Here is a 13,520-nt window from a genome sequence, read left to right as displayed (position 1 = left end):
AAATGAACACTGTAAACACTGCAACAGCCACACAGACACTGTATAATCAGGGCCCAAAGTAGGCCTTGTGGCTCACAAAAGACAAAGTAGACAGACTAAACTACCCCAAAAAAACTACTTTTTCCCTAAAACTTACTCATCCCAAAGAAAGGGCAAGGCAATGGCCTTCCACCTCCTGAAAGACCAGCTCCAGGGAGCCTATCTCATGTGCAAAGCGCAGAACCTTACACACACCCCGCTCTGGCCCTGGGGGACTTTCCCACCTTAAGTCTTATCACAACCAATTTTATTACCTGGCTTCTAGATGGATAGTGTTCTTATCCCTTGTATTTACACAAAGTTTCAAGCACGTAATAAGAGCTTTACGCCGTGAACACATTATAAAAGAAGACGGGAGACAAATAGCACCTTACACTGGCTTGTACAAATCATGATGTTGGGACTGAGTATTGTTTCATGAAACAAAGGGCTGGGTCACAGAGCCATATCATATAATGTTTTCACATCAGTGCACTCCAAAAAAATATTTGAAATAGTGTCATAACACTGGCTGCATAGATCTACAAGGCAATAAGATGCCATGGTGAGAGGTATGCCGAGGTATATGGAAGAATTGCTTTCTCCATAGTTACGTTCCTGTCTCTGGGCACTAAATGCGGTATCTGTAATTACTAAATGCAGTTAGATGCAATGCGCTTCCAAAATTACAGAAAACTAATTTCTGAAACTGAATTCATTCCTGTTTAGTTTACCCCACATAAACCTGTCTTTTATATGGCACTCTTGGCCCCTAGCACAGAGGGGTTGATCTATGCCCCAGCATTTGGAAATCATTTTAGGTTGCTCTTTTTACCATAAAAGAGAGGAATGCAACACCTGGGGTAGAGAAGAAAACTGAGCAAGATTTTAATCTCCTTCCAGGAGTCTCATGTTCTGCTTTTAAATCTTTTTCCATTACTATTTAATGGTATTATAATTACTGTAAGTCTCTAGCGTTCAGAATAACCACAAAACAAATACAACCTTGATTATGCTCTTATTACTATTTGTATTACAGTGGCAACAAGAGACTTTGAGCTTTACCAAAGGAACAGAGGAGCGTGCATCTCCAAGAACCCGCATCTAATCTAGAATGAGAATTTGTAGGTTATTACAAACAGAAAAGACTGGGGAAAAGGGACAACACACAGAGGTTGCTATACCTAGTTTATATGCTCTTATTTTCTTACCTTAGAAGTCTGACATTCTTTTTTGGAAAAGAGTCTGTCCTTCATGAAACTGGACACAAAGACAATCAGCAGTCCTAGTCTCTAGAATTGGCTCAAATCTTATTGTTTAGGACAAGTTCTTCTCTAAAATCCTTAAACACAGCTATCCCCCCTGCTGCCAATCCAACATTCACAACAGTCTTGATAGCTGCCAAACTTGCCTCCAGTCACACTTTTTTGTTGCAACTAAGAAGTCAGATTTATTTATCCTCTAAAACTGTGGGCTGTATTTATCCTCTAAAACTGAACAAGCATGTAGCAATAGACCAAAGGCTTCTTTGTGGAGAAAGCACACCATTTCAGAAGAAACAAAGACGGGTGTCTCTTCTGATTAATGCTGTTCAGAGACAGTAAAGTAAAAGAAAACAAGCATTTGATTTACCCTCTCACATACTACGCTATTGAATGAGTCAGTTAATCAGAAGACCTGATTTCACCATTCCCAAGTGATTTCACTTAAACCTTGAAGCGTCATCCCCTTTTGGTATTTGTACTTTTTCAACAGTGGAAATTAATGTAGCAGAGAGGCTACGTCTAAAATTCAGAGATGAAAGGTGGCAATGAATTTCTCCGAGTTCAAATTTCTCTTCTAATTAGAGTCTTAACACTTTCTTTTCTGACACAGAAATAGAAGAGTGTCTCATATTTTTCAAACAATTATTAATACAGTCCAGTTATCTTCTCCTGCAGAGCAAACTCTCACTGTATCCACCAACCTGAACGAGCATTTCTGGCAGCAGCTCCCCCCACTGCAAAAGGCCGGAGGCTGGGCTCCCAGGGCTGCCAATTTAGCGTAATGAAAACCTGTGGGAGACTTCACAATACTTTGGACAAAGCTCTGCAGATAAGACAAGACCCTGGGAGTTGCAGTTGGCCAACTCTGGTGTCAAGCAGATGGCCAGCCTCTCACAGCAATTACAAAGTGCTAGTCCTGACTTGCTGTGAAGGATAATAGTTCAGTCACCACAATGAAAAAAGTACTGGCAAACTGTAGCTGCCTTTGTAGAATCAATTTACTTAAATGAGGTGGGAAGGCAGGATAGATGACCTAGGTATGAGCAACTCACCAACTTTTCCATCTGAATTTGTATTTTAACCCACACACCTCTAAATAACAACAGTATCAGTAGATGCTCTTCCTATATTACACATCAATGGCCCTTGCATGAATCTGTCATTTCAGAAGATGAATCTCTCCTTCCTGAAAAATTTCAGACTGGCATTTAAGGGCTCAGGATTCACACTAAGAGGGCCATAGGTAATATCCTTTCCCCACCTAGATTCACAGATTGCAAGTAAAAAGGAACTGTGAAAGTTACATTGCAAATTATTAGATTTACAGTCTTTGAAAACCTGGCAAGTTTTTTTCCCCATTCTGACTCGAGTGCTAAACAGCAGAGCAGGTGCTATAGAAATATCTAGTCTGTAACACCCTCTATTCTGTGCATGTTCCTCCCCAGCAGAGCTTAGAAGGATACGCAGCAAATACTTCCAACAAGGCAAGTAAAATTGATCCTAGCCCAATAAATGACCTTTGATTGATGTAAATCATTCCCTTTCTTTCACTCCCCTCTCCTCACCATGTTTGATTATTTTTGGACTGGAGAAGTTCACCTAGTATGCAAACCCAGGAACAAAACAAACAAGTTGTTCTTCTTCAGAGAGTCTAACCAAGGTACCTCCCACTGGATTACCACAGGAAAGAGCCTAAAACCCAAACTGGAAATAGCTAAGATCTGAAAATGAACTAACATTAATTGCTTATTTAAGTTTATAAGCCCAAATGTGTAAAACTTGGAGCACTTCACTAAATTCTTCCCCAGGTAAAAAGATCAAGTTGGTCCACTAAAGTGAGCAGGAATCATATGCAGTGAGAAACCAAAGGTTTTCTATAGAAGAGGTTGTTAAACACCATTTTCCATAAAACATGCTTTAGTGGAACTTTTCTTCACAGCCTTGTGACATGAGCAGTGGTGCAGAAAGTTTTCTGTTTCTTGTGGCGGTCTATCTTACAGCAATATCAGAGAAAACACCTTCAGATTCAATTTGCAACAGCAACCCCATAAAGCTGGCAGAAAGGCTTACGGCAAGCTCTGGTATTACATGTTCTTTTTGTCTTTGTTTCTTTAAGTGTGTAACACACGTATACCAACACCTCCACCGACAAGCTGACTTATTTTTGCAGATTTAGAATTTATACTTTTCAGACTACTGAAAGTTGTGTTTACTTAGATCTTTCACCTTCTCTACTCTTACACACACAGGCATTCAACTACTGAAAGACTGGCCTTGCCACACAATTAATTATTGGCAAGTAATTGTGCTAATACACAATTTAATGACAGCTATTGTCAAATTGGTGTTTTCAGATGCTCTAATTTCACATTTGTCTTTTGCCAGAAATATTGCCTGGCACCATATTAAATAAAGAGAAAAATTTATTCTAGCTGATATGTGACAGCAATCACTGCAAACAGAAGTCATACAGTTTGAGAACATCATTATAAGCTGATCATCTTTTAAAAATATTTAACAAAAAGCTCCTGGGTCTGCTTTAGTGGCTGAATCTGAACTCAGTGAGGAAGTGACTGAGCGGAATCAGACATTCTCATTAAGTAAAATTAGCCAAGTGCAATTCGCCTGGCTGGTCCCCTCTATGTATTAACATCTGTATTCAGCCGGTGATGAGCTTAACCAGGGTTTTCAAACAAAAAGAAAAAATCCCCCTAAAAACATAACCTATGAGGTTTATTAGTAAGAGATTGCACTTCCATTTTTTAAAAGGCAGCTAAGAAACCGAAGAAAATTGTCTGTTCAGAAGTGCATCCTAATCTCTAACAGTAATCTTTTCTCATAGCAGGAACATGACCTCACATACGTGCTACCTGATTGTTGTCAGATTTACTGAAGACAAAAGGAGACATTTTATTAAAGGGCAAATGCCAGGAGGCTACACAGAGCTGCTATAGGGCCTCCATGGAACAGGCAGGTTTGCCTTCTGATTGCAAAGATTATATCACAAGGTCTTTTTACCCCCTTCCACAATGAATGCATCTCAAAAAGCTCTCAGGCCCAGGAAACAGAAAAAGAAATGCAGTAGCATCTAAGGAGATAAGCATCAGCAACAGTGCTGGTGTGACAAATAAAGAGCAGAGACAACCCTAGAGAGTCTGGTCCTGCTGGAGGGCACTTACCTGAAACAACAGCAGGAAAACTGAAGGTGAGAGGCAGCAAGAGGGCATATGAACCCAGGGACCAGAGACAGGAAAGTGGCTGCTTGGGCTGAGCATGTGTGGTGATATCGATATCAAATTTAACCCTGCAGACCTTCTGAACATCAGAAAAGAGCAGAAAAATGTGCAGATTTCAAGACAAGCTAATGGAAGTAGCACCAGTAAAAAAAAGGTTCTATAGAAATAGCTTGTTTTATAAAATTCAACTTGCTAACACCCCTTTCAGACAGACAGGCACCAAGTGTGTCCTAAGATGCACGGAGAGCTTTGAAATTTTTTATAAATTATGCCTCAATGCATCCTGGTTTGGAAAACACTACAGTAATGAAAACTGGCCAAAGGAACAACATGCTGCAGCCCTTCCCACGTGCACTACACACACACTAGGTAATAGAAACAAGGCAACTTAATGACAATCACCCCAGAATTACACTTTGCAACCCCAGTTATTCTCTTAAAGCAGACAACTGCTTTATCTGAGCAGCACAAAATGAGGCTTTGACCCTCTATTGTTCATTCCAGCATTCTTTTCTCCTGAAGTCCATGGTTAACTGTTCTCTTTACAGCATGTTTCTATAGTGACCAACTGCTAAATTGATAATGTATTTCCCTTTCCACCTGCCTTACTTCAGACTTGGAAACTCAAAATGTTGTTTAAAGAACATTCCAAAAACTGAGCCTCGAGCTCTAGTAAGATGGTATGGTAGAGTACTTCATCACTCTTAAGTTCCCCAGCTCTTGAAACAACGCAAAAACAAATAAATGCAGCATTAATAGATGAAAGCTAAATTCTTCATGGCTCACTAACAATTACTTGAAAAATTAATATGTAAAGGACTAGGAGGAAATTAATTCCCAGTAGCTTAGAGAAGTATCAGACTCCTCCTTTCAGGCAAGCATTTCATTTTTTCAGCAGCTTTTTGACTGTTCATTGTGCCTTGGTTACATTAACAGCACTTCGCCCCAAGTGCAGCAGCCTTCCTAGAGAACAATAACTAAGATACGCTTTACATGTGGGTAAAGCACTGTTGTTCCCAGAAGGAGACAGAGGAGCACATTTTTATAATAGCTAATATGGCAATGAATCATCCTCCTGTGATAAGACTAAAAACATTAAGAGAGGAATACAGTAGGTTGAAGTAAAAAATTTAAAAAAGGGACTCATCTGGTTCAAGTTTTACATATGCAAATAAACAGTATTAAGAGGGGAAACACAGAGAGAGACATGTGAAGTAATGAGCAGAAAGATCAGGTGTATCTATCTTCCTGGAAGCTGAAAGAAGGAAGATATTAAACTGTGCTTTCTGGTAAACTGCCATTGCCAGTTATTGACAAAGTTGTCAATTATACAGGATTATTTAGACTGATGATACCTGAAGAAATGGGGATTTAGAAACACTTGGAACTAAAAGGAGAGATAGGAATGCACTGCAGATGACAAATGGAGTGGATGCAAAGAGCAAAGAGGCCAGCTTCAGAGGGTATAATTAAATATCCTTAATTAGTATACCAGACTACTGCAATGAAACCATATACTTACTTTCAAAGTTGGATTTTAGAAAATACATGTAACTGAGTAGACGAAAGACAAAGAATGTTCTATGCCACAGGACTGCTTGGCATAGAATTTATTCAGATAACTTCCATTTTGCTAATGCTTAAATAACTTAATTATATAAAAAATGCCCAGGTCTATAAGCAGTAAGATATTAAATCACCATTAGACAGATTTTACTGAAATTGGTCAGACAATGCATTAGGAAAAGAGGACAGTGCTTGAGTCAATAGCAGGATTTCAAGTAGCTGAGTTATCAAGTAGCTTAACGCACATGGATAAAGTCGGGACCAATAAGTAAAAGGAGGGTAGCAACTGGCACCACAATGTTTTTAAACTGGTCTAGAAGTAAGAGTTAAGTTTTATTTTGAGACAGGGGATGGGAAAAGTGTTTTGAAATTCTTGGAAGAAGCCTCCTACAATATCACAAAGCTCTGTTCTATTAAAAACATACTCTGCTGAAGAGTTTGGGATATTTGCTACCACAATTTTCTCACTAGAATGAAGGATATTCCACTGGGTTCATTAAGAGATAGTTGACAGGCTAGGATTTCAATACAAGATTTGAAAGAGCTAGGCCTAAACCACAGCTTTGGCATTGACTTGTTTGGTCACGCAAACTGCTTACTTTTCTGTATCTCACTTTTGATATACAATGGATCAGCAATTCCTGCCTCCCAGGCATTTCACCAGGATACACGCATCCACAACCAAGATATTACGGATATAATTGGAAGACTGCATGAAAAACATTGATATAAGAGGATCTCAGATATTAGATATGGCAACACCCCAGTGTTATTTATACTACCCTTCTAAAATAATTTTGGTTACTCATATTAAATAAATTCTCTGTTCCCAGCACATAAAGGCTTTATTTGCCACACTGCTAGCTAGTCCACAGATTCAGCCTTAAGTGGCACAGGGCACTGCTACCAGGAGAACTTAATTTCCATCCCTCTGCTTTGATTGCTACCATGGTTTCCACCTGCCATGGCTTTTTTACACAATCACTGGGGGCCTCAACTAAGTAATACCTTGAGCAACAGAAGATAGGGCTTCACTACATGCCACCAATAAAATTTCTTCTTCCTAAGAAGCAATGCTAAAAAAGAGACAACTGCAACAAGTTTTGAAAAAAATACTGTATGACGACTGAACTGGACAGATAAAAGTGAGTCTTAAATGCCATATTACAATCCAGATGAAAGAAGAAGTACTTGGCTTGGCCAAGCACAAAATCAGTATTATATAAATGGCTCCCCCCTCCCTGCACACACATACTTGTAAATAGAAAACAGAAATACAATAGGGAGGAGGGCAGTGTAGTTGTTTTCCCAAGGACTAGTAAACTTCCTAGCTGAACAGTATGTGTCTTCTGATTGACAAGTGATGAATATGACAATATGCCTGGCTCACATTACATGGAAATGACAGCATAATACACTGAAGGCACCCTATTTGTCTTCAAGTTACTTTCACTGATTAGGAAGAAAAGATGCAGAACACCAGCTGAAGGTTTTTAGGAGAGGTGAAACCTCTGAAGCAGAAGCTAGCAAAGACCAGACAGAACATGTTGACAAGACAAAGAGGGAACTGAAAGATTAAATTGGCTATTTAGATAATCATCATTGAAGACCAATGTACTTCAGAGCCTGTACCTGCCTACCCAGCTCCTCCCTCAATCTGGGTCTGAAGTCATGGGAAAGTGTAATACAGTATTTCAATGTAGCATATAAGACATATAATGTAACACACGGTAGTAGCTTCCAAAGAAATCTTTCTAATGGCTGTTGCAGCACCCAACTCAGACTATAACATAAATGCAGGATTCCTCAGTCTTTGGATTGCTGCTTTCTACTCACAATAAAAAGTTTAGGAAATAAACCAACAAACAAACATGAAAACTTGGTTTTAGCTTGCTTTGCCTTAGTTTTTCTGCAAGACATGCTACCCCTCTGCTGGGCAAGAACAGATGAAACAGCAAGGAGCTGTTAACCAAAACTGACTGAACAGTAAAACAAAACCAGCCTGTATAGACTGAAAAAGGATAAGTAAAGAAAGGCAACTAAGGCAATGTATGGCTGACCAAAAGCCTGAGAAAGTGAGTCTAGATGCAAACCATTAAGCAAACAACAATTTAGATTTAGTTCTCCAAACGCTGTCCAAACAAGAAAGTAACATTTTTCATAACATCTTTAAAATGAGTCACCTTGAAGGAGCTGTCATCTTGACAAGCACCAGTTCTCTACCTCTAAAAACAACTGTTGCAATATTTAGCATAACAGGAAGCAGGAAGAATTTCCTAAAGCAAAAGATTTTTTGTCCATCAAAAACTAAATTATGAGCTATGACATCTGCACTACATGAGGCTGGTAAAGAAATTCAGCTGTAACTTAGGCATCTGTAACACTGTTTTCCAGAAGAAGGTATGACAAACCATAAACAAACCTTCAGAACAGGTTTTCTTTACTTTAGGCATTTTTTTTAAAAAATATGACAACCATAGTAAAGATAGGACAATTTCAGATATCAGCAGTGATGCAGATGAAAAAGCAAACTCCTATCAGACATGTGTGATATCACATACATTTTTGTGAAACACTACTTAAATCTTACTCTGACCTCTCAAGCATGACTAAGAGAGACGTTAAGCCTGCTTCTCATTAGCCCTGAGACTGGAGTATAGTTGACCATTTTGTTTCAGGCTTCTTGTTCTGTTCTACAGATTACTCTGCTCGGTTCTCTCTCTCTCTATAATAATACTCATTATTAAACCAAGGAAAGATTGCAAAAAAGCCCTGTTTAAAAATAATATAATAAGCGACTTCTAGGAAACAATTTTTTTGATAAAAATATAAACACAAAACAAAGTTTGATAATACTTTTACCCCTTTTATTAAAAATAGTCATTACACTTCACATACATTTGGCAAAGATACATGACTGTATCCCTACTTTTCAGAAAACTAATTACAGACTATTGCATTGACACCATGTATGCAATTATGAGGTTCTGGGTCAGTTTTTCATACTGCAAAATTCTGGTTTTGTTTCAGTTGTTCAGGTGATTCTGCCTGTGTGATCAACAACAGTATATCGGCTTCAAATACATTCATTTTAGATGTACATATGTGCACATAGTGCAAAACTGCACCCAGTACTGGCCACTAGATTCTGAGGAGAACATTCTTCTAGGGTCTTTACCATCCAGACTCATCCTTTTGTACCACTTTTCACATTGAAGGCTGTGAAGCCTTTCACTTTGTTAACCAGTTTGTTTCAGTAGGAAACAAGTTTTCTAAACCATTTGTTCATGGACCAGGAAAGAGGACAAATCTTACTCACAGGAAACTCTCCTGAGGGGAGAAAATCTGCAGTGACAGATGCAGATACAGAGCCTCAGTAAAGACAAGTTTTTCTAACCAAGCCTACACAAAAACTTCAACTATACAACAGTTATATTAACAAGGCGGCGGGGGAGAAGTATCTTTCCCTAGTCATTACCCACATTCTCAACAGGACTAGATTTACGTAAGAAAGAATATCAGTCCATTTACCAAGATGCATTGTCCCATTTCCCGCTCTTGTTTTAGGTCAACTGGAAGCTTCTTTTTTCAGTTTTTCTAAAATCTCATCTGGTGTCACGGATACCAAAATCTTCACCACTTTTTCACGTGATTTACCACCCTGATTTAGATACACACACAAGAAAAAAACATATTTCAGAGAATCACCACCACATACACATTCCAAAAAAAATCTCAGTTTTAAAAATAACTTTAAAAATAATTCTTAAACTGTGGGTATGCAGAATTAACAACAGAAGAGACAGTTCATCAATGTCCTTTCTAGTTATTTGAAAGGAGGAAAACAAAGTCTTATCTACTCTCCTTCTAAAATTGGATACAGCTCCCAGAGCATGCCCTGAATTGATGCTCTTTTTATAGGCTAGAATGAAAAGCAAGGAGTGGTAAGTCTTCATAGTTCACTTGTATCATCTAGAAGCAAGACTCCAAGTAATTTGTATTTTTGTTTTTAAAAAGGTGTGTATCTATAAATTTATATTTGATAACTGTGTACCTTCAGATCTTTCTTCAAAAGTTGTCTCCCATAGGGTATTAGTCACTCTTAAACTGAGTTCTCAGATTGATAATATCAACTAAATGAAATCACATCGTATATAACCTATAAGATATTCAGATTCATACAGCATGAAATATTATTGACCTGGTTTTGTATTACTGAAAAAAAAAGGCTATTTTACATAGGAACTGGCACATCTGCAACCTCATTTCACATTGCCTGAAGACACAACTTTGCTAGTATTCAGTAAACCATGAGAAACAAGTTGCTTGCTAATCTGCAGCCTGGCAAAAAGTTTGAAATGCCCACAAGGGACATCCTGAAGGAAAAAAAAAAGTCCTTTACTATACAGAAATATAGCATGAAATTTAACATTTAAAATTTGAAGCAGTCTAGCCAGCTGATGATGAAAATAAAGGCCCTTGCATAAAAATCCAGTAACCTCAGTTTTATACCAGATCATTTCCCACCAGTTTCCAGATTTGGATTGGTTTTGTTAATGTTAGCACTTATCATAGAGCAAGTAGCACCTAAGAGAGCAACCAGTACCAAAAATCACTTGCTGTTTACACCTAGCAGATCAGGATGGAAAAATCTAACCCACAGGTAGAATACAGACTTTACCACAATGCTTCACTGAGAACAAACAGCAGCTTGTGAAAAAGAAACACTAGCATGCAATTATTTGGACACCCCAGGTCAGAACAACTGAATCAAGGTCAGACAACACTGACCCCTTTTATGTTCAACTCTGCTTAGCACTTCTGAGAACAATCTAGTTAAACCTGAACATCCCTTTAAGGTAGGAAAACAGTGTTATCTGTAAAATGTTGACAAACAAATGAGGCAGTTTGTCCATGATTCAGGAAAAACAATACTCAAAACTTCACATCTCTACCTTTCAGTAACACAGTGCACAATTCATTGATCACGTCGCCATTTACCACTATACTTTAACAGGCTTCAACTACTACATGAAACCAACAGGCAAAAATAAAAAGCACAATTTTGCATTGTGCTCTTATATTCATAAACTATAAATGAACATGGCTGGAAAGACTGACTTTAAGTACAATGAATTAATAAAACAAATTATTTATTCAGTGCAATGAATAAAACAAAGAGTTTCCACTCGCCGAAGTCAAGACATGTAAATTCTAATACAAAGAAACTCTTGAGGCCCAGCTATAATCCGAGTGCTTATATATGCTCTTGCTTATGCGTGGCAGCTGTCAGAAACTTTTCCCTCAAATACAGAAGTTACTTCAAAAAAACAAATGAAAAGTTATTAATAAAATGCACATTCTCTGCAAAGCACAAATTTTGTGAACTGTATTTGATACAAGAACAAGAGAATCTTTGAAGAACACAAAATATGAGCCACACAAATTTGGAAAAATATATCATGATGATAACTATTCTGATTAAAGATCTCAAGATCAGCTGTGGTTCTTCTTACACTAGGTTTGTTCTCAATGAATTATTTCACTAACTCAACTAAACACCATTAAAGTGTCTTTTGGACTGAACTTGTAGAGTAGCACCCTGTACTCAATAAGTTTCAAAACTGCAGTAGAACAAGACCGAAAAGAAAAAAAAAAAGGAATTACCTTCTCTAAAATAACTTCACTCTTCTTCACTTCTAGCACCTTAGAGAGGTAGCGACACAGCTCTGCATTTGCCTCCCCTTCTGATGGAGGTGCAGCAATAGCTACACCTACTGCCTCAGCTGTCACATCTGTAACAAATATTTGAAGGATTTTATGCTCAAAATATTCAAAACATCTAGTTACTGTCTCCTAAAAATGAATGTTTATGCTTTCAAAAGCATTTTAATTTAAAACCAAATAGACTTACAGATTAGTAGGTAATGACATTTTTACACTTCACAAATCCCCTTAAGTTAAAACTGTTCGCCCGTACAAAGATAATCTTCTGATACAAAGAACAGCGAGACCTTCAGAGCTGTATCAGAGCGCAGCCATGAATTATCAGTTTTCACACAACTGGGGCACTGTTCTAAGCCCCTCTCTATGTTGCCTGTTCTGATGCAGGTGTAGTCCAGCTTGGCATCGTGTAGGGTAATACAAATCAGGTTACCTCACCAAAAAAAGCATGATAAATAAGTCTGTCCAGAGAGCTATGCCATCATCAACAATTTCCTCGTGTTGCCAGTTGAGCCTGGATACTCTACTACAGTCCACCACGTTAGCCTCATATACACACCTGTATAAAAAGCACTTTTAATTTGTAGATAAGCCCAGATTTGCAGAGGGAGAACATATTTTATTAGATCAAACTTTTGTAGCTCAAGTAAAACGGCACAACCTCTCGGGAGACAAACAGCATGCACAAAATGACCCATGTCAAACTGAAGTGCTGATCAAAGGTGTTTGCAGTTACTCCTTTCAAAAAAAAAAAAAAAAAATGGTTCAGAAGGATTTATATCGTGCTCGCTGCACCACCTAGCGTTACCTATGGGGGAATGGGAAAGAGCTGCTACCGGTTTTCTGTAAGAAAAGCGTGAAATTACTCCTTTCTTCAGTTTTCTGAATATTTATTTTTCCAACTTAATGGCTAGAGAGAAGCTCGTTAGTAAGACCAGTCACAACCCCAGCTTCCCCGCTCCGCTCCGCTGCCGGGCGGTTATTCCCAGAGCGGGAGGCGCCTCGCGCCCCGCTCCAGAAGCAGCGGCCGGAGCGCCTGACCCCCCGCCGGCAGCGCGCGCCTCTTCCCGCCCGTCCGCGCGGGGCCGCCCCTGCCCGCGCCTCCCCCCCCGCGGAAGATCCCCCTCCGCAGGCGCGGGCGGGCCGGGAAGGGCGACCCGCCGCGCCGGCAGCCCCACCTGTGACGGCGCTGCACCGGGAGCCGGGCTTGGCGCGAACCGCCACCCTCACGCAGCCGTCGCCTGCCGCCACCACCGGTCCCGCGGCAGCAGCGCCCGTTTCCGCAGGCCCCTTCGCGGCTCCTTTTCCCTGAAACACAGGAACAGGCGCGGTCACCGCGGTCACTACCTACCCGCCCGCCCCCGGTGCCCCCTCCCCGGGGCTCCCCGCCCGCACCTTGCGGGGCATGGCCCCGCCGCTCCGCACCGGCGCCGCCAGCAGCCGACGGAAGCCGGCGAGGGCCAGCATAGCGCGCCGCGGCCCTTCCGTCAACACCAGCTAGCCCCGCCCCCAGGCGCCAGCTCCGCCCCCGGCCGCGCCTGCGCGCTGCGCCGCGGCCGCCATGGGCCTGGCCCAGGCTGGGCCGTGTGCGAGCGGTGGGGCGGTGAGCGGCAGGCCGGGGCGCCGTGCGGCCGCTGGCTTCTCCCGGCACGGCCCGGCGGGACCGCAGCAGCCGCCAGCGCCACGCGGTCTCTCGCCCAGCCCCGGCTGC

At 40.5% G+C, this 13,520-nt stretch overlaps 1 protein-coding gene across 12 annotated transcripts in view; it reads right to left on the bottom strand.

The window, feature by feature from the left end:
* The window catches only part of C12H15orf40 (chromosome 12 C15orf40 homolog), a 40,559-nt gene extending 27,245 nt beyond the window's left edge, over positions 1-13,314 (bottom strand). For 4 of the 12 annotated variants that reach the window (XR_012624891.1, XM_074837653.1, XM_074837654.1 and 1 more), the window contains exons 1-4: positions 13,205-13,314; positions 12,988-13,117; positions 11,753-11,880; positions 9,617-9,746 (exon numbers count right to left, since the gene is read on the bottom strand). Coding sequence is in view for 8 of the 12 variants with exons in the window: in XM_074837653.1 (XP_074693754.1) it covers positions 9,654-9,746; positions 11,753-11,880; positions 12,988-13,117; positions 13,205-13,276 (423 nt within the window). In the remaining 4 variants the exon portion in view is untranslated. Of the gene's footprint in view, positions 1-8,930; positions 9,747-11,752; positions 11,881-12,368; positions 12,912-12,987; positions 13,118-13,204 lie in introns of those variants that run through there. The other 8 variants (XR_012624890.1, XR_012624889.1, XR_012624888.1 and 5 more) reach the window with 5 other exon arrangements.
* Positions 13,315-13,520: the final 206 nt, after the last annotated feature.

This window comes from Strix aluco, chromosome 12 (genome assembly GCF_031877795.1).
Source record: "Strix aluco isolate bStrAlu1 chromosome 12, bStrAlu1.hap1, whole genome shotgun sequence".
Taxonomy (NCBI): domain Eukaryota; kingdom Metazoa; phylum Chordata; class Aves; order Strigiformes; family Strigidae; genus Strix; species Strix aluco.
The sequence above is the reverse complement of the archived record's forward strand: the minus strand, read 5'-3'. Positions and strand labels throughout refer to the sequence as shown.